The sequence below is a fragment of the Heterodontus francisci genome, chromosome 24 (assembly GCF_036365525.1).
Source record: "Heterodontus francisci isolate sHetFra1 chromosome 24, sHetFra1.hap1, whole genome shotgun sequence".
In the NCBI taxonomy this organism is placed as follows: domain Eukaryota; kingdom Metazoa; phylum Chordata; class Chondrichthyes; order Heterodontiformes; family Heterodontidae; genus Heterodontus; species Heterodontus francisci.
The window spans coordinates 77,096,690-77,123,632 of record NC_090394.1 but is presented as its reverse complement, the minus strand read 5'-3'; the positions used below and the strand labels follow the sequence as shown (position 1 = coordinate 77,123,632).

At 44.2% G+C, this 26,943-nt stretch overlaps 1 protein-coding gene across 3 annotated transcripts in view; it reads left to right on the top strand.

Moving 5' to 3' along the window:
- Positions 1–26,943, top strand: part of xpo6 (exportin 6) — a 127,933-nt gene that overhangs the window by 51,885 nt on the left and 49,105 nt on the right. For 2 of the 3 annotated variants that reach the window (XM_068056696.1, XM_068056694.1), the window contains exons 6-12: positions 2,799–2,876; positions 5,789–6,242; positions 11,736–11,862; positions 12,290–12,399; positions 23,935–24,043; positions 25,623–25,715; positions 26,655–26,724. In XM_068056696.1, the coding sequence (XP_067912797.1) occupies positions 2,799–2,876; positions 5,789–6,242; positions 11,736–11,862; positions 12,290–12,399; positions 23,935–24,043; positions 25,623–25,715; positions 26,655–26,724 (1,041 nt within the window). The remainder of the gene's footprint in view (positions 1–2,798; positions 2,877–5,788; positions 6,243–11,735; positions 11,863–12,289; positions 12,400–23,934; positions 24,044–25,622; positions 25,716–26,654; positions 26,725–26,943) is intronic. The other variant, XM_068056695.1, reaches the window with a different exon arrangement.

Sequence of the window (26,943 nt, the reverse complement as noted above, 5' to 3'; positions counted from 1 at the left end):
GAATATAACCCTGGAGATCCTGTTCTTTAATTTAGCTCTTAGTTCCTGGTACATTCCAAACAGGACCTCTTGCCTGCTATTTCTTATCTTGTTGGTCCCAACATGGGTCACAGTGACTGGATCTTTCCCCTCCCTCTCAAATACCCTTTTAAGCGAGTTCGAGATGTCCCTCACCCTGCCACCAGGTAGGCAACAAACCATGCAGGACTCCCAATTCTGCTTACAAAGGATGCTATCTGTCCCCCTAATTATTGAATCCTCTACAACTACCTCCTTTGGGCAACCTCCTGCTGCAAGGTGCCATGATCTGCATTCTGGCTGTCCTGCTGACTGTGTGTTTTTCTCCTTTATCCTCACAGATAAGAAGTACATTGTACCTGTTGGATAGGATTAGTTTCTGTGGTTGCTCATTCTCTATCTCACCTGGGTTCTCCTTACTCTGTATGCTATCACTCTCTCCAACCCCATTCGGAACCTGTAGCTCTCTACGAAGTGAGACTCATGTCTGGAGCAAACTTGATTCCTCACCTTTGTGTCAGTGTCTCCAATTCTCACTCCAGCTCAGTGACTCAGTTGGAGAGATTAGAGATGGAGACATCTACTGCAGATGTGTTCACTCAGGACAGTCTCTCTGTCCACAAACTCCCACATACTGCAGTCCAGTCCCACAGCCTGCTCTATCATATCTTAGTCTAAATTATTTATATCTAGTTTTTAGTTTTGTTCTTTTTCTGCACAGTAACTGACACTAAGCAGTAGAAAAAGTTTTAAAAGTTTTATGTTAAAGGTGCTATATAAATACAAGTTGTTGAATCATTAACGATGCAGATACAGTGATTAACCTAAACACTGCAGGTACACAATGAGTAACCCTTACTGTGCTAGATCAGTAGTATTAGTGGTGATACGTAGTGATTAACCCTTGCTCTGTTTATAAACTGCAGTTTTGTACTGTTGAAGACCATAACACTTTGAAAGATTTTTTTACGTGCTATTGTAATTGGAACAAATTTTATTATATTAAACTAGTGAATGCTGCAAATGGGACAAGCCTGTAATAAGTTCCCATGCTTGGAAATTTCCCCTTTTCAGTTTAAGTTGCATCTATTTATATATTTTGTAAATGCTCATTTATAAATGAGATTTCCCCTCAACTTCAAAGTTCTGCATTGTACACTGGTCAGCTGTGCAGTTTTCCTCCCAAGTGGGATAAACATCCTATTTTGCAATGTTCTGCTGATTGTCTTGTACTTAAACAGGGCTGTGCGGGAGGCTGTGCCATCACGTAAAATCTGTGAAATTTTATAAAACGATTCCTAGTTGGATCTCCTCAGCCACCTACATACACTGATCCATTTTCCAGACTATAGTCCTGCAATCCAATAAATTTCCACCAAGGGCAAATATACATTAGTGGTGATAAGTGGTGAGCTTGTCGATGGTAATAGGAGATTATGCCATGTGTACTTTGTAAAACCCCAAATCAGCATTCGTCACAACTTGGCAAACTACGTATAAATGAACTGTTTACTGTTTCAAAGTGCTTCTCTGCTAATCCAGTAATGGGTCCTTTCTAGTGTACACCAAGAGCTGTGCATGTAAAGCTGCCACTCTGAAGTGTTGAATAAACTAGCTTTTATTGTGCTATGAAGACCAAACGTGTGAGTGAATGTTAGCCAGGCATTTAGTAGATGTTCCACCGATTATAGGGGTTCAGCCTGCCTCAGTGCAGTCCAGCTACTGCCTGCCCTAGTGCCATGTTGACATTATCTCCTGGTCAGCACTGCTGCTTTTTATAGAAAAGTCCTGAATTCCTGGAAACTGTTGGCTCAATCCCCAAGCATGTCCCTGAGCTTCCGGTGGCTTGCCATTTTAATTCTCCGCCTTGCTTTTCAGGCTGACATCTCTGTCCTTGACCTACCGCAGTGTTCCAGTGAAGCTCAATGTTAGCTTGAGGAACAGCACCTCATCTTTCGATTGGGCACTTTACAGCCTCTGGGCTCAACATTGAGTTCAGCAATTTCAGACTGTACTCTCTGCCCCCATTTTGATTCCTTTGCATGTTTTAGCTTCATCTTGTTTTTCTCTAGTTTTTACTTTTGGGTGGCAGTTGTTTATTTTGCCATTGACACCTCCCCTGGACACAACTTTTGCTTTTGTCCCATTACAACCCTCTTTTGGCTCTGCCCCACCAACTGCTATTTAATGTCTCCCTTCTTCCACCTTATCACAGACTTTCTCTTTTTCTTGTTTTTCCATCCTCCCCAATTTGACCTACTTAAAATGGATTGCATTTCTAACTTTTACCAGTTTTGATGAAAGGTCATTGATCTGGAATGTTAACTCTTTCTCTCTCCACAGGTGCTGCTAGACCTGCTGAGTATTTCCAGCATTTTCTGTTTTTATTTCGATGGAAATTGAATGTCGAAATGTGACACATAATCCAAGTTACAGAACTGAACCAGCTATTTATATTAATGATAAAGAACCTCAACCAGGGACTAGAGTGGATGGAGCTTTATAGGGGACTGCTGGTACAGAAATAGCAAATTCTTTACTGTAAATCTCAAATAAAGCACTGTATCTCCTGGTTAGGTCAGAGAATTTTAGGGGCAAGCTAGGACTCTACAGTATAAGGGTTTCCCATCCTCTTACTGTTCAGAGTTTCTGTTTACTCACCTACTGCAGGGCATGACCTGAAATTCAGGGTTAAGCTAACTTTGTTGTGAAGCTGGTTAATATTCCATAGTAAACTCTACACAAGGGTTAGATGTTCTCAACAATATTTTTCTTTGCAGGTATTTTAGAGACCATTTGGGATAAAAACAGTGTTACGGCTGCTACTCCACCTCCCTCCCCAACTTCAGGAGATAGTGGTAGGTTTTGCTGTTGGTTGTAATGCCTGTGATTTGGATGTAACCAGTCAGTCTGGTCAAAGGAAGATGATTCACATTACCACCAATTTTGATGCAAAAGATAGTTGTTTTGTAGAAGAGAGATGGTGGTGCTATGGATTAGAACACATATATTTAAGATACTTCGTGATCTCAAACAATCTCAAGTGAGGTATAGAGCAGCCAGATTGAGAGTAAAATTCTTTCCACTGTAACTCAACAGTGTCCATTGACAATAACCTCAGGGCATTTGTAACTGCACTCTCACAATGGGTTTTGCGCTGTATTCATTGTCATCAATCACCCATGTCAATGGACCTTAAATCCCCCTATGATCCAGAGTGCAGCCTTTTATTGTCAATATATGGTTAAACGATAGAGGGATTTGAATCGCAAGAGAATCCCTGCTTATACAAAATATCATGAACCCCATCTTAGTTTACAGAAGGCAGATGAAAAGCAGGCATAGCTTCAAACCAAGAACTGTTTTATTTTGCATTAAAAGTCTGAACTGTGTACAGTTTTCAAATTATGAAAATAATGGGTGCAGACTTTTTAAGTGCAAGTTCACTTGTTTCACGAAGCTGGTTCAGACTTGAAAGTGCAGGCTGCGAGAACACCTCCGAGAAAGAGATTCTCCTCCTTCAATCTGGGATTTTGGATTCAGCCCAGTATGCAATCATTCAAGATTACTGCACAGTGTAGAAAGCCTACCCACCCAGTATCAGCATAGCTAAGCTTCCTGCTGTGCCAATGGAATTTAGCGACATCTAGCCCCTCTGATTATCTTCTCTCTAAGGCATGTCATGTTTGAGATTGTACTTAACAGTCTTCCCACTAGCATTTTAAGTTATTGGTGTTGAAACTAAGCAGGCTGCTGGCTTATTAGAAATAGAAATAAAAAGCTTAAGGCACGGAAAGAGGCCATTTGGCCTATCGTGTCTCTGCCGGCTGAAAAACAATCCACCTATTCCAGCATTTGGTCTGTAACCCTGCAGAATACGGCACTTGAGGTACATATCCAGACTCCTTTTGAATGAGTTGAGGGTTTCTGTCTCAACCACCCTTTCAGACACCTGAGTTCCAGACCCGCACCACCCACTGGGTGAAAAAGTTTTTCCTCGCCTCCCCTCTAATTTTTCTACCAATCACTTTAAATCTATGTCCCCTCCTCACTGACCTCTCTGCAAAGGTGAATAGACCCTTCACCTCCACTCTATCCAGGCCTCTCAAAATTTTGTACATTTCAATCAGATCTCCCCTCAGCCTTCTCTGTTCCAAGGAGAACAACCCCAACCTATCCAATCTTTCCTCATAGCTGCATTTTGCCAGTCCTGGCAACATCCTCGTGAATCTCCTCTGTACCCTCTCGAGTGCAATTACATCCTTTCTGTAATGAGGTGACCAGAACTGCACACAGTACTCAAGTTGTGGCCTAACCAATGAGTTATATAGTTCCAGCATAACCTTCTATACCTCGGCTAATGGAAAGGATTCCATATGCCTCCTTAACCACCTTATCGACCTGTCCTGCTGCCTTCAGGGATCTGTGGACATTGGCATTCCTCTACACTTCTCAGTATTTTCCCATTAATCATGTATTCCTTTGCCTTGTTTGAACTCCCCAAATGCATCACCTCACACTTCTCCAGGTTGAATTCCATTTGCCACTTTTCTGCCCATCTGACCCATCTTTGAGTGCAAGAGTAGTGAAGTCTTTTTTTCAATTGTATAGAACCTTGGTTAGACCACACTTGGAGTACTTAGTGCACTTTTGGTCCCCTTATCTTAGGAAGGATATTATTGCCATAGAGGGAATGCAACGAAGGTTCACCAGACTTGTTCCCAGGATGGCGGGACTGTCCTATGAAGAGAGTTTGGGGAAACTGGGCCTGTATTCTCTAGAGTCTCAAAGAATGAGAGGTGATCTCATTGAAACTTACAAAATTCTTAAAGGGATAGACAGGGTAGATGCAGTTAAGATGTTAAGATTCTAGAGGCAGGGGACATAATTTCAAAATAAGGGGGAAGCCACTTAGGACAGAGATGAGGAGAAATTTCTTTACTCAGAGGGTTGTGAATTCTCTACCCCAGAGGGTTGTGGAAGCTCAGTCATTGAGTATGTTTAAAGTAGAGATTGACAGATTTCTAAATACAAATGACATAAGGGGATATGAGGAAAGTGTGGGAAAAAGGCATTGAAGTGGATGATCAGCCATGATCATATTGAATGGTGGGGCAGGCTTGATGGGCTGAATGGCCTACTCCTGCTCCTATGTTCTTATGACCAGACCATCGATATCTTCCTGCAGCCTACAGCTATCCTCCTCGTTATCTACCGCAAGGCCAATCTCTGCGTCATCTGCAAACTTCTTGATCATGCCCCCTACATTTATGTCCAAATTGTTAACATATACCCCAAAAAGCAGGGTACCCAGTACTGAGCCCTGCAGAATGCTAAAACACCCGTCAACAATTACCCTTTGTTTCCTGCCACTGAGTTAATTTTGTATCCACCTTTCTGCGTTTCCCTGTATCACATGATTTCTTCATACTGGCTAAAGTACTGCTGAAATTTATTTACAATAAGAGTCTCAACCACGAGCAAAATACTAATGAGAGGAATTGGAGTTGGTCCATGAAGGTTTGCTACATCCCTTCAGAATTCTGCCTCCAGCATTGCTTAGGTTTCTTCAGATGAATCAGTTAAACTTGCTGTTCTTTGGGAAGTCTGGATGTGTATCTCCTTTAGCAATGTGATATAAGAAAGCCTCAAGAAAAATCTTCACGTCTTGCAATAACGGCTAGTAATACATATATTTGCTTTTCTGCATTTCACTGAGGCTGCCAATGATTTTAAACTGCATAAAACTAAATCTTTTTTTCCCAATTAGGTGATTTGCTTAGTAGCCTATTGCAGACTCCCCAAGCTGCCAAATTATTAAACCAGCCAATCCCAATTTTGGACCCAGAGAGTGAGCACATTTGTTCTCTGGCTTTGGACTGTCTGACTCATCTCTTCAGCTGGATCCCACTCTCTGCCAGTATCACCCCGACTCTCCTGACCACCATCTTCCACTTTGCTCGTTTTGGCTGTGACACCCGTGCCAAGAAACTAGTTGCTGTGAATGGAAATGGCCACAGCAATAGCATAATGCAAGAGCGAGGTAAACTGGGCGTGTTAGCCATGTCTTGCATTAATGAACTCATATCCAAGAACTGTGTCCCTGTGGAGTTTGAGGATTATCTGCTGCGCATGTTCCAGCAGACGTTCTATTTGCTGCAGAAAATCACCAAAGAGAACAATGCACACTCCATAAAGAGCCGCCTTGAAGAGCTAGAAGAAAGGTAAGCTATGTAGCGACCTTAGCATGGGAGATATGGTGTGTGGGCCTGCTCTGTGCTTACTTAGTATGCTGTTTGAAAGCTTATAGATATTTGGTAAGACTGACATTGTCGTCATCTGTGCATGTGGCGTTTGAGCCCTAAGTGAAATTGAAGAGGGTATGAATATCTTGCAGTTTATTTCTCTACGTTTTAGTACTAATGTTCAAAGTTTGTTCATATCACTAGTAGAAAAGTCTCCAGTTTAATGAAATGTTCTAAAGATGGGATGTTGTCTAGATTCAGGTTTTGATGTGATGATCAACAAAAAGATACAGTTTAACATCTCCAGTAAAGAAGTTTCATTTCTGCAGGTAAATGGCTGCCTGTAAAACCTGCACTGAACTGCTGTAAGCCAGATAACAAGGGAAATAATTGATTCTCAAAGTTAGCACACTTGCCTTGCTGGTTGATTTACAATTTATCCCCCACTATAATATCCCTGCTGAAAGCTCCAGCCATAAGTAAGAAATGCAAGAACAAACAGAGCTAAGTTGCCAGAGCTCACATGCTGCCTGTGGCCCACAAGTCAGTTTGGATACTCCCAAGACTAAAGCTAACCTGAAGCTGCTATCGGCCAAGGAACTGGTGTGTAGTGTTGTATTGCACAGGACTTGCCCTCTTGCGTGCAAGATCCAAACATCAGCTTAAACTGGAAAGTATGGGTCGATATTCCAGTTAACTGCAGACTGTACAACACTATTCTGGTAAGAATACAATGAGCTTTGTTTTCTTGGGTAATGCAGGAAGTATTAAGACCAGAATAGTTGTAATGAGAAATCCTGTCTGTCCAACATCATAACATCCTAGTTGTCCTAGGATTTATGAAGCAACACATGCTGTCTCCAACAGCTGTAACTGGTCGGTAGGCTGTAATGAAGCCTGCAACTGAACATATTCATTGTCTGGTTGTGTCTTAGCAGTGTTGATGAACTGGGAGATTGAGGTCAGTGTTTGCCTGTTGTAAACTGTACCAGTGACCACAGCTGTAGTTTTGAGTCGAAAGGGTAACTCAGTAGTTGTGCAATTACTTTTTGTATCTGGAAGCAGTAACTACACAGGTTTGTATTAATATGAATGAAGGCTTGTGGTGTAAAGGCATCACAAGCTGTGATACTGAGTAATAGAAAGCTAGTGAGGCTGAGATCTGTTGGACAGCAGGAGGGATACTGCAATTGTTCACAGACTAAGGAGAAGGGAATTGGCCAGAATAGCTGCTTTTGATCACTAGGAGTGACTGATAATGAAAGAGGTGTGTGTGTGTGTCTGTCCCCACTAGTCCATTGGTTCTGACACTGTTATGATGGAAGGACCCCTTTTCTAAGCGCTCATCGGCCCATCTAAATTATAATTAATGCATTAAGGCACACTTTACATGCTTTGCTTAGTCATATGCTTGCAGATTACTTATAGATATAATGATCCTTGTGCTGCTCTTAGCACTGCTCCATTGCACTCACCTCCTAGGTGAGACAGCCAGGCCACTCTGTGCTGCATATTTGGAGGCCACACTCCGCTCCTGCCTTCAAGCTTGCTTCAAGCTGCGTGCCCATAGGGTCTGCCCTGCTCGGTAAACACTCAGGGACCCCACATAAAGAACCATTGGTCTAGCCCACTGCACCTGATGAATGATAGCTATTGATGAGGTCTCAGTGCTGACAGCACCTGTGAATTGTGCCCTGGCATGAGTCACCACGATCAAGAGAGAAATCTAGGAGCAAGAAGGTTGAATGTGAGTGAAGTCTGAGTCTGGTGTGGATTTTTGTGTGAACATTTCAAGTTGCTTTTCGCTGGATTTTCTCCTGTTATGTTTCGGTGAACAGTTGTCACCCCTGTAAGTAATTGTTGCAGGGCTTTATTTGTTATAATGTGGACAAGTCCATCCTAGACTGGATAATGTGTAATGAGAGAGGAATAATTGACAGTTTGGTTATGCAAGACACCTTGGGGATGAGTGACCATAATATGATAGAATTCTTCATCAAGATGGAGAGTGACATAATCAATTCTGAGACTAGGGCCCTGAATCTTAGTAAAGGAAACTACAAAGGTGTGAGACATGAGTTGACAATGATGGATTGGGATACGTTACTTAAAGGGATGATGGTGGATAGGCAATGGCAAACATTCAGAGAGTGCATGGATGAACTGCAACAATTGTTCCTATCTGGCGCAAAAGTAAAACGGGAAAGGTAGCCAAACCATGGCTTACAAGGAAAATTAGAGATAGCATTAGATCCAAGGAAGAAGCATATAAATTTGCCAGGAAAAAACAACAGACCTGAGGATTGGGAGCAGTTTAGAACTCAGCAAAGGAGGACCAGGGGATTGATTAAGAAGGGGAAACTAGAGTACGAGAGCAAGCTTGCGGGGAACATAAAACTGACAAAGTTTCTATAGGTATGTGAAGAGAAAAAAATTGAAGCCAAATGTAGGTCCCTTACAGTCAGAAACAGGGGAATTTATTATGGGGAACAAAGAAATGGCTGACCAACTAAATGCATACAAAAACAAGAAATGCTGGAATCACTCAGCAGGTCTGGCAGCATCTGTGGAAAGAGAAGCAGAGTTAACGTTTCGGGTCAGTGACCCTTCTACTAAATGCATACTTTGGTTCAGTCTTCACAAAGGAGGATACAAATATCATAACAGAAATGTTGGGGAATACGGGGCTTAGTGAGAGAGAGGAACTGAAGGAAATCAGTACTAGTAGAGAAATGGTGTTGGAGAAATTGATGGGATTGAAGGCCGATAAATCCCCAGGGCCTGATGGTATGCATCCCAGAGTGCTTAAGGAAGTGGCCCTAGAAATAGTGGATGCATTGGTGGTCATCTTCCAAGATTCTATAGACTCGAACAGTTCCTACAGATTGGTGGGTAGCTAATGTAACCCCACTATTTAAAAAGGGAGGTAGAGAGAAAGGAGGGAATTATAGACCAGTCAGCCTGACGTCAGTAGTGGGGAAAATTCTACAGTCCATTATCAAAGACTTTGTAGCAGAGCACTTGGAGAACAGTGGTAGAATTGGGCAGAGTCAGCATGGATTTACGAAAGGGAAATCATGCTCGACAAATCTACTAGAATTCTTCGAGGATGTAACTAGTAGAGTTGATGAGCCAGTGGATGTGGTTTATTTGGACTTTGAATAGGCTTTCAACAAAGTGGTGTACCACAGGTATCCGTGCTGGGACCCTTGCTATTTGTAGGGTACATTAATGATTTAGATGTGAATATAGGCGGTATGATCAGTAAGTTTGCAGATGACACGAAAATTGGTGTTATAGTGAGGAGGAATGCCTTAGATTACAGGACAATATAGATGGGCTGGTAAGATGGGCAAAGCAGTGGCAAATGGAATTTAATCCTGAAGTGCGAGGTGATGCATTTTGGGAGGACTAACAAGGCAAGGGAATATACAATGGATGGTAGGACCCTAGGAAGTACAGAACGTCAGAGGGACCTTGCTGTACTTGTCCGTAGATCACTGAAGACAGCAGCACAGGTAGATAAGGTGGTTAGGAAGGCATATGGAATACTTGCCTTTATTAGCCGAGGCATAGAATATAAGAGCAGGGAGGTTATGATGGAGCTGTATAAAATGCTAGTTAGGCCAAAGCTGGAGTACTGTGTACAGTTCTGGTCACCACACTATAGGAAGGATGTGATTGCACTGGAGACGGTGCAGAGGAAATTCACCAGGATGTTGCCTGGGCTGGAGTATTTCAGCTATGAAGAGAGAGACTGAAAAGGCTAGGGTTTTCCTTAGAGCAGAGAAGGCTGAGGGGGGATTGATTGAGGTATACAAAATTATGAGGGGCATTGATAGATAGGAAGAAACTTTTTCCCTTAGTGGAGGGTTCAATAACCAGGGGCCTAGATTTAAGGTAAGGGGCAGGAGATTTAGAGGGGATTTGAGGAAAAAGTTTTCACCCAGAGGGTGGTTGGAATCTGGAACGCACTACCTGAAGAGGTGGTAGAGGCAGGAACCCTCAACATTTAAAAAGTATTTAGATGAGCACTTGAAATTTTTTTTTTAATTCATTCTTGGGATGTGGGCAACGCTGGCCAGGCCAGCATTTATTGCCCATCCCTAATTGCCCTTGAGAAGGTGGCGGTGAGCTGCTGCCTTGAACCGCTGCAGTCCATTTGGGGTAGGTACACCCACAGTGCTGTTAGGAAGGGAATTCCAGGATTTTGACCCAGCGACAGTGAAGGAACGGCGATATAGTTCCAAGTCAGGATGGTGGGGAACTTGCAGGTGGTGGTGTTTCCATGTATTTGCTGCCCTTGTCCTTCGGGTTGGTAGAGGTCGTGGGTTTGGAAGGTGCTGTCTAAGGAGCCTTGGTGCATTGCTGCAGTGCATCTTGTAGATGGTACACACTGCTGCCACTGTGCATCGGTGGTGGAGGGAGTGAATGTTTGTAAATGGGGTGCCAAGCAAGCGGGCTGCTTTGTCCTGGATGGTGTCGAGCTTCTTGAGTGTTGGAGCTGCACCCATCCAAGCAAGTGGAGAGTATTCCATCACACTCCTGACTTGTGCCTTGTAGATGGTGGACAGGCTTTGAGGAATCAGGAGGTGAGTTACTCGCCTCAGGATTCCTCGCCTCTGACCTGGTCTTGTAGCCACGGTATTTATATGGCTACTCCAGTTCAGTTTCTGGTCAATGGTAGCCCCTAGGATGTTGATAGTGGGGGATTCAGCGACGGTAATGCTGTTGAATGTCAAGGGGAGATGGTTAGATGCATTCTTGTTGGAGATGGTCATTGCCTGGCACTTGTGTGGCACGAATGTTACTTGCCACTTATCAGCCCAAGCCTGGATATTGTCCATGTCTTGCTGCATTTCTACATGGACTGCTTCAGTATCTGAGGAGTTGCGAATGGTGCTGAACATTGTGCAATCAGCGAACATCCCCACTTCTGACCTGACGATTGAAGGTAGGTCATTGATGAAGCAGCTGAAGATGGTTGGGCCTAGGACACTACCCTGAGGAACTCCTGCAGTGATGTCCTGGAGCTCAGATGTTTGACCTCCAACAACCACAACCATCTTCCTTTGCGCTACGTATGACTCCAGCCAGCGGAGGGTTTCCCCCCTGATTCCCATTGATGTTGGTTTTGCTAGGGCTCCTTGATGCCATACTCGGTCATAGCATATGTGTTGTTGGAGTTGCACCCAACATATGGCATAAATGCCATCGCATACAAGGCTATGGGCCAGGTGCTGGAAAATGGGATTAGAATAGGGAGGTGCTTGATGGCTGGCAGACACGATGGGCCGAAGGGCCTGTTTCTGTGCTGTATGACTCTGATGTAAATTACCTACATTTCTTGCAGTACTAAGTGTGTTTGGTAGCTGTCTCCTCCATTGTTTGTACTGGTATATTTAAGAATTTGAGATTTGGCCTGTAATTAGTGTCTCAATGAGTATCTCTATCCTGATCTTTCCCTTTTAGCTATGTGGAAAAGTTCACTGACTTCCTGCGACTGTTTGTGAGTGTTCACCTGCGTAGGATCGAGTCCAACTCCCAGTTTCCAGTGGTGGAGTTTCTGGCCCTTCTTTTCAAGTACACTTTTCATCAGGTGAGACTGGCTTCCTGTGAGCCTGCACTATAGAAATTGTGTACAGTGTATAGGTGGCTGTGCTCAACAAAAGCTTCCAAAGCAGCCCCATCAATCAGCTGTGCAGTATGTGGCAGTGTTGGATTTAATTATGCACATTGTTTAAAGCATTCAGTAATATGTCTGCCAGTGATGGGATTAGTTTAGGCCCAGCTTGAGTATTGCTGAAGCCGCTTTTAAGAAGTAAAGTGCATACAGTGCGAATGTTAATATGTCGGGTGTATTAAGTTCAGATAAATTTAAAACTCAGTTTATAACCAAATGCACTTTTTGGGAGGGGAATGTTGGCAGGAATGCATGGTATCTGTATTTCATTGCCGTTGTCTGTTGCGTGATATGTAATTGGTTTGTAGAGGCAACAAGTGTAATTTCTGGTGTTTTGTTACAGCCCAGTCATGAAGGTTATTTCTCCTGCCTCGACATATGGACGATATTCCTGGATTACCTAACGAGTAAAATTAAGAGTCGGCTCGCTGATCGGGATGAGGTTCTAAACAGGTCAGCTGCTATATTTCAGTATTCATCCTGCTTCCTCCATGTCCTGAGTGTTTTAGGTTTGGGAAAGTTGTAATTTCTGTAACATTGGCTCGCAGTCTTTATGTACAAAATTTGGGGAACTCTGAGTGTTTGTTTGCATGAGAACCTCCTTCCCCTGTTGCACCTCTTTATAAATCTTTTGCTGTGAATACTCAAAGTTACCTTGATTTCCAGTATAAAATGTAACCCACTCTCTTCCTGTGCAGTGTTTGCAATGACATTTTTTACCTAGATTGTGACGCTATGCTTTGATGCTATTTGAAGAGCAGAGAGCAGTCACCATGTCCTGGCCTACATTCATCCTTCAACCAATGTCATCAACGATGAATTTTCTGGTCATTCATTCACTTGTTCTTTGGAGGGTCTTGTCTAACTGTGCAGATGTCTGCCTCCAAATTTGCCTGCATAATGGCAGCTGCACTTTCATTCGGTTGTAAACGTTCTGGGGTCTCTTGAGAGTGTGTTGGGGCACTGCATAAATGCAACATCTAGTTGTGCTCAGTGCCACGTAGTGAAATACCTGCTCTGATAGTGTGACTAGTTATCAAAATGGTTCCTTTGGAAAGGAAAGTTGGGAACTGCATACTTCATAGTGTTAAAATAGCTGAATTGGGAGATCTAGGGATGGTTAGAAGCCTCAGGTACAGCACATTCACTCATTTTGCAGCAGCAAAACAAACAAAATGCAATATTCCTGAATTAATGTATGCATTGCAAGTATGTCTGGCTAAAACTGAGCTGTGATCAAACCACATGGTGAGTTCTAGTCACTGAGACGCAAGGGAGTTCAGACCCTGGAAGCAATGCATGGAAGAGTCACAAGGCTGCTTCCCAGCATCAGAGGGCTGAACCAGGAGGAAAAACTGGAGAGACTGGGACTCTGATCCCTGAACGGAAGCAACTAAGAGGGGCACTACTAGAGAAAGACAAGATGGTAAATGGTATGGGAATGACAAACCTGGACCTCTACCTCAAATTAAACCAAGGCAGATTCACATTCAGGCTTGATGTCAGGAATTTGAGTCATCAGTATGTTGAATGATCTTAGTGACAGTGGAGGCCGAATCTTACAAATCACTTGAATGTTGGATGCTGTACTGGGTCTTGGGGTTCCCGCAGGATGGATGGGTTGGGAGATCTTTTTTTTTTCATTTTTTCGGGGGATGAGTGTCGCTGGCTAGGCAGAATTTATTGCATACCCTAATTGCCCTTGAGAAGGTGGTGGTGAGCTGCTACCTTGAACTGCTGCAGTCCTTTGAGTGTAGGTATACCAACAAAGCTATGAGGGAGTTCCAGGATTTTGACACACTGACATTGAAGGAACGGCAATATAGTTCCAAGTCAGGATGGTTTGTGGCTTGGAGGGGAACTTGCAGGTGGTGTTCCCATGCATCTGCTGCCCTTGTCATTCTAGGTTGTAGAGGTCGTGGGTTTGGAAGATGCTGTCGAAGAAACCTTGGTACATTGCTGCAGTGCATCTTGTAGATGGTACACACTGCTGCCACGATGTGTCGGTGGTGGAGGGAGTGAATATTGAAGGTGGTGGATGAGGTGCCAATCGAGTGGGCTGCTTTGTCCTGGATGGAGTCGAGTTTCTTGAGTGTTGGAGCTGCACCCATCCAGGCAAGTGGAGAGTATTCCATCACACTCCTGACTTGTGCCTTGTGGTTGGTGGACAGGCATTGGGGAGACAGGAGGTGAGTTACTCGCCATAGAATTCACAGCCTCTGACTTGCTCTTGTAGCCGCAGCATTTATATGGCTACTCCAATTCAGTTTCTGGTCAATGGTGATCCCCAGGTTGTTGATATTGAGGGATTCGGCGATGGTAATGCCATTGAACATCAAGGGGAGATGGTTAGATTCTCTCTCGTTTGAGATGGTCATTGCCTGGCATTTGTGTAGCGTGAATGTTACTTGCCACTTATCAGCATATGGACATGGGCTCTTCAGTATCTGAGGAGTCACAAATGGTGCTGAACATTGTGCAATCATCAGTGAACATCCCCATGTCTGACATTGTGATGGAGGAAAGCAGCTAAAAGTGGTTGGGCCCAGGATGCTACCCTGGGGAACTCAAGTAATGTCCTGGGACTGAGATGATCGACTTCCAACAACCACAATCATCTTTCTTTGTGCTAAATGAGACTCCAACCAGCAGTGTGTTTTCCCCCTGATTCCCATTGACTCCAGTTTTGCTAGGGCTCCTTGATGCCATACCCAGTCAAATGCTGCCTTGATGTCAAGGGCAGTCACTCTCATCTCACCTCTGGAGTTCAGCTCTTTTATCCCTGTTTGGACCAAGGCTGTAACGAGGTCAGGAGCTGAGTGGCCCTGGCAGAACCCACATTGAGCATCAGTGAGCAGGTTATTGCTGAGTAAATGCCATTTGACAGCAGTGTCGACGACCTCTTGCATCACTTTGCTGATGATCAGGAGTAGACTGATGTGGTAATTGGCCGTGTTGGATTTGTTCTGCTTTTTGTGCATAGGACATACCTGGGCAATTTTCCACATTGCCAGGTAGATGCCAGTGTTGTAGCTGTACTGAATCAGCTTGGCTCGGGGTACGGCTAGGTCTGGAACACAAGTCTTCAATACTGTTGCCGGAATGGAGCGGAGGCGGTGGTGTCGTGGTAATGTCACTGCACTAGTAATCCAGATTTCTAGGCTAATAATCTGGGGACAGAGGTTCAAATCTCACCACGGCAATTAGTGAAATTTGAATTCAGTAAATTTGGAATTGACAAAGCTAGTCTAATGGTGACCATGAAACCATTGATGTTTGTTGTAAAAACCCATCTGGTTCAATAACGTCCGTTAGGGAAGGAAATCTGCCGTTCTTACCTGGTGACTCCAGATCCACAGCAATGTGGTTGACGCTTCATGCCCTCTGAAGTGGCCTAGCATGCCACTCAGTTGTCAAGGGTAAGCCGGGTTGGGCAACAAATGCTGACCTTGCAAGTGGCACCCACATGTTATGAAAGAAAAAAAAAAAGTTGTTAGGGCCTACCCAGTGTCTTCAGCTGTTTCTTGATATCATGTGGAGTGGATTAAAAGACTGACGCTGGGGACCTTATGAGGAGGCCGAGATGGATCATCCACTCGGGACTTATGGCTGAAGATGGATGCAAATGCTTTGTCTTTTGCACTGATGTGCTGGGCTCCCCCATCGTTGAGGATTGGGATATTTGTGGAGCCTCCTCTTCCTGTTTGTTTAATTGTCCACCACCATTCACAACTGGATGTGGCAGGACTACAAAGCTTAGATCTGATCCGTTGTTGTGGGATCACTTGGCCCTGTCTATCACATGCTGCTTCTGCTGTTTGGCGTGCAAGTAGTCCTGCGTTGTAGCTTCAGCAGGCTGATGCCTCATTTTGAAGTGTGCCTGGTGCTGCTCCTGGCATGTTCTCCTGCACTCTTCATTTGAACCATAGATGGTCCCCCGGCTTGATGGTAATGGTAGAGTGGGAGATATGCCAGGTCATGAGATTACAGATTGTGGTTGAATACAATTCTACTGCTGATAGCACACAGCGCCTCATGGGTGCCCAGTTTTGCATTGTTAGATCTGTTCAAAAGGTATCCCATTTAGCACGGTGGTAGTGCCACACAACATGATGGTGGGTACCCTCAGTGTGAAGACGGGACTTTATCCCCACAAGGTCTGTGCAGTGGTCACTTCTACCAATAAGGTCATGGACAGTTGCATCTGTGACAGGTTGGTGAGGACGGGGTCAAGTAGGTTTTTGGTTCCCTCGCCACCTGCAGCAGACCCAGTCTAGCAGCTGCGTCACTTAGGGCTCGGCCAGCTCAGACAGTAGTGGTGCTAGCGAGCTACTGTTGGTGATTGACATTGAAGTCCCCCACCAGAGTACATTTTGTGCCCTTGCTACCCTCCGTGCCTCTTTCAATTCTATCTTGTGAAATGAGTGTCTTCTCGGCTGCAAGAGTTCAAAGTTGGGATCACTGACCTGTAGAAGTATAGTCAGAGTCATAGAGAGATACAGCACTGAAACAGGCCCTTCGGCCCACCGAGTCTGTGCCGACCAACAACCACCCATTTATACTAAGCCTACATTAATCCCGTGTTCCCTACCACATCCCCACCTTCCTTCAATTCTCCTACCACCTCTACCTACACAAGGGGCAATTTACCATGGCCAATTTACCTATCAACCTGCAAGTCTTTGGCTGTGGGAGGAAACCGGAGCACCCGGCGGAAACCCACACGGTCACAGGGAGAACTTGCAAACTCCGCAGAGGCAGTACCCAGAACTGAACCCGGGTCGCTGGAGCTGAGAGGCTGCGGTGCTAACCACTGTCATCTTTGACTTCTTAATATATTTTTTCCTACATGCCAAATGGTCTTTCTTATTCTGGTTATTCGAAATTGACCTTGACAGTTTGCATTACAAGGAGGATTGTATTTGACGCATTGTTCAAAGATGTACTGAAATCTAATGTGAAGAAAATGCCTCTTGCTTACCTTCAGGGTCTAGGGGTCATTACTGAACAGCTTTCTGGAAAGGCCAGGGCTGAGGATTTGAAGGGATCATTTTTGATATGTTTATGTTTGCACATACTGCCCCAGGGTCTTTGACTCATTCCATTCCAGCAGAGTACTCCCTGCCTCACTGAAGTTTAGTTTAGTTTAGAGATACAGCACTGAAACAGGCCCTTCGGCCCACCGGGTCTGCGCTGACCATCAACCCCCTATTTATACTAATCCTACACTAATCCCATATTCCTACCACATCCCCACCTGTCCCTATATTTCCCTACCACCTACCTATACTAGGGGCAATTTATAATGGCCAATTTACCTACCAACCTGCAAGTCTTTTGGCTTGTGGGAGGAAACCGGAGCACCCAGAGAAAACCCACGCAGACACGGGGAGAACTTGCAAACTCCACACAGGCAGTACCCAGAATTGAACCTGGGTCACTGGAGCTGTGAGGCTGCGGTGCTAACCACTGCGCCACTGTGGCGCCCAATGAGTATATACTCATTAGACCTAACTTGAGCAATGAGATTGTTGAGGTTTATTCAGATTCATGGGACAGAGCTGCTTGAGTCTGACATCTTTGCTACATCATGTCTGCAATATAAAGATAAGTCTTTTGCCTGAACTTCAGTAAATCTGTTTCCTCAGCTTAGATTTCAAACATAGGTAATTTGATAATATTTCTACATGATAGATGTCAGGTTTCCCCTAGGCCATCTTTACTAGACGTTACTGTCTGCGGGTGCCAAAATGCCAGTTTATCCTGAAACTTGAGTTTCCATGACAAATGTTGGCATCTGTTGCGGACAGATAGGCATTATTCAAAGGCAGTGCTAGGGCACTTTTTTTTTCTTCTAGCTCCCCCATCCCTGCAAGATGCACATGCACAATTGGGAGCATCGGCAGGGCGCTCTTTACTTGGTGCATTCATGTTCAGTGGTTATTCTGTTTTCTGTCGGCCTCTTATCCAGGAGTATGATGGTGACATAAGTGGATTGGTGGTGGGATGTAGTGACCAGATCCATCACGTCCGTAAGAACATAAAGGTCGAGAAAAGATCGCTTGACCCATTAAAAGTCACTACCTCCTCCCAGTCCCTAACTTCCCCAGCATAATATCATGAAATCCTCCATTTGTCTCTAATGCCTTGCCTATAAAATTATATTGCAAACGTTTATCGTTCCTTTTGAGTTTTAAAAAAGAATGTTCTAAGTAAAATTTTACTTTCCACTACTTGCATTTGTCTCTGGTTTTGCTACCCTTGTTAGGCACAGCTAGAGTACTTCGTCCAGTTTTGGTCATCACACTTTGAGAAGGATGTGAAAGGTCCTTGAGAGGGTGTGGAGGAGATTTACCAGGGATGAGGGATTTTAGTTACAAGGTTGGTTTGGAGAAGCTGGGGTTGTTCTCCATGGAGCAAAGCAGATTGAGGGGAGATTTGATAGAGGGGTACAAGATTGACAGGTTCAGAGAAGGTAGACAAAGAAAAGTTCGCATTAGGACTAGGGGGCAAGAGATGCCGAGGGAATGTGTGGAAGAACTTTTTTACGTAGTGAGTGGTAATGACCTGGAATGTGCTGCCTATGAGCGTGGTGGAGTTAATGGTTTCAGAAGGAAATCGGATGGGCACTTGAGAGAAATAAACTTGCAGCGCTGTGGGGACAGAGCAAGGGCATGGCACTGCATGGCAGCCTCCTGTGTCGTTATGACTATGACTTATTTTCCTAAAGCCAGTGACTTTGAAAATCCAAACTTTTATGTTTAAGTTGAATACTGCATGTGGTATTACACTCAATGTCTGTTGAGCTGTAGTGTTGGCTAAATGTTTGAACCTGCTTGTGAAAGACAGTGTTTGAGACTGGTTAGATCTCAGCATATTTCCTTGAGTATGTTGTGACCCAGGACAAGATACAAAAATAAATGCTAAGGCTGTTGACATGCAGACAATGAATAGAAAGTGGGAATACTGCCGGACCTGTTTTTCCCCCCATTAAAGGCATCTCGTCACCACAGTCTTTATCTGTGTGCAGTGCTCTGGATATTTATCCAGTCTGCTGCCACTTGGGTGATGAAGATTCAGTCTTTTTCAAGATTCTTGATTTGGTTTAACGCAGTGCAGTAATGCCAGTTTCATTGGGAGCTGGGTAAATCAGTACTCAGGATTTCTTGAACAACAGTCAAAGCTAAATCTGATGGTTACTTGGAAACATCATTCCACAGGCCAGGCATTTTGTTGCTTAATATGGATTCACAAAATATATAGTGACTCTACACTTTCAGATGATATTGTCTTGCAGTGCAATGTAACTGCATCTGAATCTCTGCCACAGAGGCACCCCTCAAATTACCAGAAGCAAAATACTGCAGGGACTGGAATCTGGAATAAAACCAGAAATGCTGGAAACGCTCAGGTCAGGCAGCATATGGAGGGAAGACTTAAGGTTAACCTTTCAGATTGATCACCTTTCATCAGAACAGCTCTGACAAAAGGTAATTGATTCTCTCCACAGATGCTGTCTGGCCCGCTGAGTGTTTCCATTTCCTGTCTTTGTTACTGGGTTACTTCCAGTGTTGGCTGAGGTCACAAGGAGCTTAATACAGTTGCATTTGGAGGTGCGCACACATTCAGGCTGGAGTTTCAACCTGATGTTTCTGACAAAGTGCTGGCACTCCATCAGCTCTATTTATTTATTTAGAGATACAGCACTGAAACAGGCCCTTCGGCCCACCGAGTCTGTGCCGACCATCAACCACCCATTTATACTAATCCTACACTAATCCCATATTCTTACCACATCCCCACCTGTCCCTATATTCCCCTACCACCTACCTATACTAGGGGCAATTTATAATGGCCAATTTACCTATCAACCTGCAAGTCTTTGGTGGTGGGAGGAAACCGGAGCACCCGGAGGAAACCCACGCAGACACAGGGAGAACTTGCAAACTCCACACAGGCAGTACCCAGAATTGAACCCGGGTCACTGGAGCTGTGAGGCTGCGGTGCTAACCACTGCGCCACTGTGCTGCCCTTGTCCTTGTCTCTGGCTGCTGTGGGGCTGAACTGTTGGATTCCCGGTCAGCAAGCAACAAATGGGTGTCTGGCAACTGTGCCCACTGCTGAGAAACTGTTCCTTAGCAAATCTTGGAGACGTGCAGTTTTTGTCAAAATGCTCCAGTTTATACAGCACAGTTATAGTGCCGCTTCTGCCTGAAGTGACTCCTTAATCTAAAGACAGAAAGGATGGTTTCACAGACCATTATCAAGTTGCTGCCTTCAACACAACAGGAAGTTGATTTCTATATAAGACCACAGCGTGACTCTGCAAAGTAGGAAGTGTTCTTTATGTGAAACTAAAAATTGCATTGTTGCCTGTCCTGAGCAGTGTGTAAAAGTAAATCCCAGGGTGTGAGAGTTGTACATTTTTCCTTGTTCATGTAGTAAGCAAATTAAATAGTTGTTCTGGTTTGTAAACTGATGAGAACATCTTATGAGTAAGAGGTGACCCAAGCCAACATGTGTTCCTCTCAGCTCCATTCTGCTAATCTGTAAGCATCGGAGCTGGAGATTGTTGCTTTGTGCGTAATTCTGAGCATTTCATGTCCGCTTGTCGGACCTATACTGGGAAAGTGCAGAGTCGCACTGAGGGAGCACATTAACCTGGTGTGTTCACTGGATGTCCAGTGAACATCAACGCAAGCTCGAGGAACAGCATCTCATCTACCGATTAGGCACACTACAGCCTGCCGGACTGAACATTGAGTTCAATAATTTCAGAGCATGACAGCCCCCCATTTTACTTTCATTTTTAGTTATTTTTTCTTCCTTTTTTTTTACATTCCTTTTTACATTTTTTACAATCTTTTTTTGCATTTATTTCATTTCATCTTAGTTTGTTCAGTTTGCTTACCCACTTTTTTTTCAGGTTTTTTTTCAGGTTTGCACTTGCTGCTGCTCAATATTCAGTGTATTCACACCTAATCTGTACTAATGCTTTCTCTTTCAACACACCATTAACATATTGTTTGCCTTTTCTCCGTGACCTTTTGGTCAGCTATGTGGCCTGGTCCAATCTGCACCTCCTCCTTTGTTATCTCTTGCCCCACCCCCACCTCACTTGTTTATAATCTGTGACTTTTCTAATATTTGTCAGTTCCGAAGAAGGGTCACTGACCCGAAACGTTAACTCTGCTTCTCTTTCCACAGATGCTGCCAGACCTGCTGAGTGATTCCAGCATTTCTTGTTTTTGCTGTAGTCTAATCTTGTTCTATGACAGCCTTTCAGTTATTTTTCTCCTGACATCTCTATTCCCTCCCACATGAGAGAAATGTCCAGTCATCATTTTTGGGTAATTATAGCAATGTAACTCTATTGTTGAGGGGTAAAAAGGCATTCAGCCCAACAAGTCTGTCTGTCTTGATGCAACCCAACTCCTTATACGGTTCCCTTACTCAATCCATTTATTCCTTCTCTCCAGCAACAGTCTCTCACATTGCTTGATAGGGACCTGGGCAAGATAAATCTCCGGATGTCGGCAAACCTCCTAAAGTCAGCAAAGTTGAGGACTTTCTCTTTGGCCCCTGTCCGCATCTCCATTCTCTGATTCTGCTCACCAGCTGCCATTTTGCAGACTCAGGACTTGTGGAATTTTGGTGTGCAACTTGATCCTGAGCTCCACTTCCTCCCCCATATTGCCAAAGCTGCTCTCCATTTCAACATTACCCACATCCACTGCAATCATTCTCATCGTGCTGCTGAAATCTTTGTCTGTGCCTCCTTCATCTCTCCACAGCCTCATCCTTGCCTTAGATATCTCCTCTTACCTTGTGTCCTGCATTTTCTGGGAGTAACTTTAATTTGCATCCATGGATCTCTCCGTGCCTACCCCTTGCTGATTCTGCACTCATGGCTGGAAACAACATTACTCACTGATGTTGGTTTGCCTTGGTCTCCCTTTCTGCCTGTTCTGATCCTACCAAAGGTTCCATTCAATCACATTGTAGAAAAAAAATTCTCCAAGATACAGCCAACATTACAGTTCCCCTCCCATCCCATTACATATTCCTACAAATAGCACTTTTTCATACCCATATTCTTTCCAACTTCACCTCCCCCTCCCCCCCGACCCCCCAAGTAAAAGCCCATGGGATCCAAGGCAAAGTGGCAAGTTGGATCCAAAAATTGCCATAGGTAGAAAGCAAAGGGTAATGGTCGATGGGTGCTTTTGTGATTATAAGGCTGTTTCCAGTGGGTTCTGCAGGGCTGAGTACTAACTTTGCTTTTGTTGGTCTATACCCGCGATTTGTACTTGAATGTAGAGGATATGATTAAGAGGTTTTCAGACAATACAGAAATTCACCAGGTAGTTGATGAAAGCTGTACACTACAGGAAGATTTTTTTTATTTCATGGGATGTGGGTGTTGCTGGCAAAGCCAGCATTTGTTACCCATCCCTAATTGCCCTTGAACAACTGAGTGGCTTGCTAGGCCATTTCAGAGGGCAGTTAAGAGTCAACGACACTGCAGTTACATGTGGGCCAGACCAGGTAAGGACAGCACATTTCCTTTCCTAAAGGACATTAATGAACCAGATCGGTTTTTACCATAATTCATAGTTTCATGGCGCCATTACTGAGACTAGTTTTCAATTCCAGATTTTTTCATAAATTGAGTTTATTTATTAATTGAATTTAAATTCCACCAGCTCCCATTGGTGCGATTTGAACTCATGTCCCCAGGATATTAGTGTGGGCCTTTAGATTACTGGTCTAGCGACATTATCACTACACAGTCCCTTCCCCCTACATAACACTGGACTAGTTAGGTGGGTGGAACAGTGCCAAATGGAGTTGAATCCGGACAAGTGCGAGGTGAGGCATTTGGGGAAGGCTAATAAAGCATACTTGCCTTTATTAACCGAGGTATAGAATCTAAGAGCTGGGAGGTTATGCTGGAACTGTATAAGAGACTAATAAGGCCACAGCTGGCGTCTTGCATGCAGTTCTGGTCACCGCACTCTAGAAAAGATGTTAGGCTATTAGAGAGAGTATAGAGGAGATATGAGGATGTTGCCTGGGCTGGAGAATTTTAGTTGAGGAAAGATTGGATAGGCTAGGATTGTTTTTCTTTGGAACAGGGAAGGCTGAGGGGAGACCCCATTGAAGTGTATAAAATTGAGGGGCTTTAGTTAGAGTGGATAGGAAGGCCCTGTTCCCCCTTGGTTGAGGGGTCCACAACTAGGGGTCATAGATTTCGGGTAAGAGGTGTAGGAGGCTTAAAGGGGATTTGAGGGGAACTTTCTTCACCCAGAGGGTGGTGGGGGTATGGAACTCACTGCCTGAGTTACTTTAAAAAGTAATTGGATATGCATTTGAAGTGGCATAACCTACAAGGCTACGGACCAGGAGCTGGAAAGTGGGGTTAGGCTGGATGGCTCCTTGTTGGCTGGCACGGACACAATGGGGTGAATGGCCGCTGTCCATGCTGTAAATTTCTATGACTTCAAAGAGCACAATTGTACTATGAACTGGTGTTATACAGTCAGACTACAACATCCAGAAACCATTGCATGGCCCCAGGCCTTAGACTCTCCAATCTCACAATAGCATCAATTGTCATGATTCGACTCTTCCTCCTGTCCTCGGTGTGAACAGAGACGCTGCCTGCTGTCCTGATTTGCAAAGAAGTGTGAGTAGGGAGGTCTAGGGTCCACATGGGACATCGACTGAAGTCCAAGAAAACGACACTAATGGGACGTTCGGGGCTTGATGTGAGAGACACAATGCCATTCCTATAACAAGCCTGTGTTCCCATACTGGAGCATGGTATAACTGGAACAGATTGCTGCTGCTGGCGCAAGAAGCAAAGCTAGAGGAAACATCAACTGCTCTGTACTAGTAGGCAGCATCTAGCTTTCCTGCCCTAATTTATTTTGAGTGCTGAGATCAATTGTTGTGATTGTCAAAGTCTTCTGCTCCTCTCCGTAGGTACAAAGGTGCACTAGTTCTACTGCTGACTGAGGTTTTACATCGGATACAGTTCCGTTATAATCAGGCCCAGCTGGAAGAACTTGACGATGATACACTAGATGATGATGTAAGTACATTGGAGATGTTGGTGTGGATTAGCCCTGAGCTAGTGGGATGGGCTAGTGGGCTGATGGGTGACATCTTGTTCAAGTTCTATCATTGAGTAGCCCAACAGGAAGCAAGAACTGCTGTGGCAAGTCTCTCAAAAGGTAAGAAAAATAAATTTTTTAATGTCAAATCAGTTTTTTAAAATTCATTCATGGGATGTGGGCGTCGCTGGCCAGGCCAGCATTTATTACCCATCCCTAATTGCCCTAACTGAGTGGCTTGCTAGGCCATTTCAGAGGGCATGTAAGAGTCAAACACATTGCTGTGGGTCTGGAGTTACATGTAGGCCAGACCAGGTAAGGACAGCAGATTTCCTTCCCTAAAGGACATTAGTGAACCAGATGGGTTTTTACAACAATCGACAATGGTTTCATGGCCATCGTTAGACTAACTTTTTAATTCCAGATTTTATTAATTGAATTCAAATTCCACCTCCTGCTGTGGTGGGATTTGAACCCATGTCCCCAGAGCAATACCCTGGGTCTCTGGGTTACTAGTCCAGTGACAATACCACTACGCCACCGCCTCCCCTTATCGCTGCAGTATTGTTTGAGTGGGGGTTGGGGGTAGTGCGGTGAATAAAGAACTCTTCCCCTCGCCACAACTACTGCAACACTTAAATGGGTGAGCATTCATTGACCGGACTATCTTGCCTCTTTTGTATGTTTACATAACTTTACCGTCCCCTGTTTAACCTATTTTTGTTCTGCAAAGGTCACGTGTAGATTCTTTTTGCCTCCTTCCATCCCTTTTCCCCTCTCCCTAATACGTGTAAGTGCTATAAATTTCCACGCACACCATGTAAACCTTTCAAGTGGGACTGCTAGTTTGGGAGTTCAGCTCCTGTTGAGCTTTCAGTGGCTTTTCAAAATGGCTAACATCTGGAATTAGCTCCTTTTTTGTTTTAACAAAAAGCTTTCAGAATGGTAAACATCCATAACAATCCCTGAGCTCAATGTCCCCTGAGCACTTGCATATCTAATTTTAAGGGTACTGTTGCGTTGGGGCCTCCTGGGTTAGATTGTTCATCTGGGCACAACAAAGAGGAGCTGCAGAAGATGTTAACATTTTAAAATATTTAGGCTTTCTTCAAAGGCAAAATATTCAGCTCTCAAGGGCTAGTAATGTAGAGCAAGCATTGCCAAGCATGAGATTCAGCCCATGATAGTCCACAGCACACTCCAGCACTTGTCATGTCGGGTGATTTTGTAGCCCAGTGAAAACAAAGTTTTGCATAAATGAGAGGCAGCGAATCTGTCTGCCCGGTAACTCATAATTGCAACACACTTCCCTTAATTATTATTTACTCCAAACTTGAGGACCTTCAGTTGAGTAAAGCAGATAAAATAGACTTGCATTTATTGACCTTGGGATCCCGAAGTACTTTACAGCCAGTCAAGTATATTTGAAGTGTAGTCACTGTTGCAATGTAGAAAGTAGGACTCACAGCAGCCAATCCGCATACAGAGAGCTACCCTTGAGCCCACTATACAATGTGCCTGAGGAGGTTTCAGCATCCTTCTTCTCTTTGCCTGCAGCAACAGACTGAATGGCAGCGCTATCTGCGACAGAGCTTGGAAGTTGTGGCCAAAGTGATGGAGCTCCTCCCTTCTCATGCATTTTCTGCAATTGTAAGTAGCAGTTACTGAGCATTGCATTAAAGTGAGATGACTATGACCCAGTATTAGGTTGGCAGACTAACAATCCTGTCACCAGTCTGCTCCCTTTCCCAACAACCACCGCCCCCACCACCACCACTGTTTAGTGGCAGGGAAGCAGTTTAAATGCCTGTAAATACAAAACCTGCTTTTACATTATTGATGGCTCTTGCCAGCCAGCAAAAGTTGCATTTTAAACAGTTGGATTTCCTCCTCCTTTTGCCCTTCATCATCTTTTGAATTAGGAATTTAAGTTGCATTTTGTCACTTAATAGAAATTAGTTTATATTCTGTCTCATGCAGGGAATGGAAAAAGTTACTGGAGTGGCTATAGTCATGGTTTGGTATTGCTGCAAACCAGGTTTTTCAGGCATGATTTTCCGATGTGCATTCAGGGTACAGTGTGAATCCATGCTCAAAGTGCAAAATATTTGGCACTGAGAAATGTCGCACTTTCAATTTCAGTATCAAACACTCCCGGGCAGGTACAGCATGGGTTAGATGCAGAGTAAAGCTTCCCCCAACTAAGCCTCTACCTTGAACGAGAGCACCCCCAATGCAGAAATTTGACAATTTGTAATTTCCCACACCAGATCTAGTTTTAGACTGTGGGCCTTTGTTAGAAAATGAATTGAGACTGCCCTTTCACTCGTCCTAGACCAATTGAATGAAAGTGTCCATGCTCTGCTGAATAGCCCTTTGCAACCTTTCTGGGAGACTTCTGTTTCACCAGTGTGGGCTGGAATTGAACTCAAGTCCCAAAGCTTAAGGGCCATTGTCTAACCCACTCTCTGACCAACACCATCCAGTCCGTGCAATAAGTCAGTACTTGCACTAAATGCTTTGTGTGGTTTGTAATTGTCATTTTAAGAGCTGCTTTCATTCCTTGTCTGTTTTTCTTTCTGTTCCTAGTTCCCCATCTTGCAAGATAACCTTGACGTGTACCTGGGGTTGCAACAATTTGTCGTAACCTCTGGGCAAGGTAAGGGGTTGGGCTGTCGTTAACAGCTGACAATGTACAATCTCATTCTGTGATATTGGCTACAGTAAGCTCAGGTGTTGCTGGATATGGCTTTGCAGATATATTGAAGTTTTTAACTTTACAGCATAAACTTTAGTAACTGTAAACAGGTGACTTGTTTTAAGTAGGAGATAAATCTGCCAGAATTGGTGTAGGTTACACGAGTAAAAAGAGGAAGTT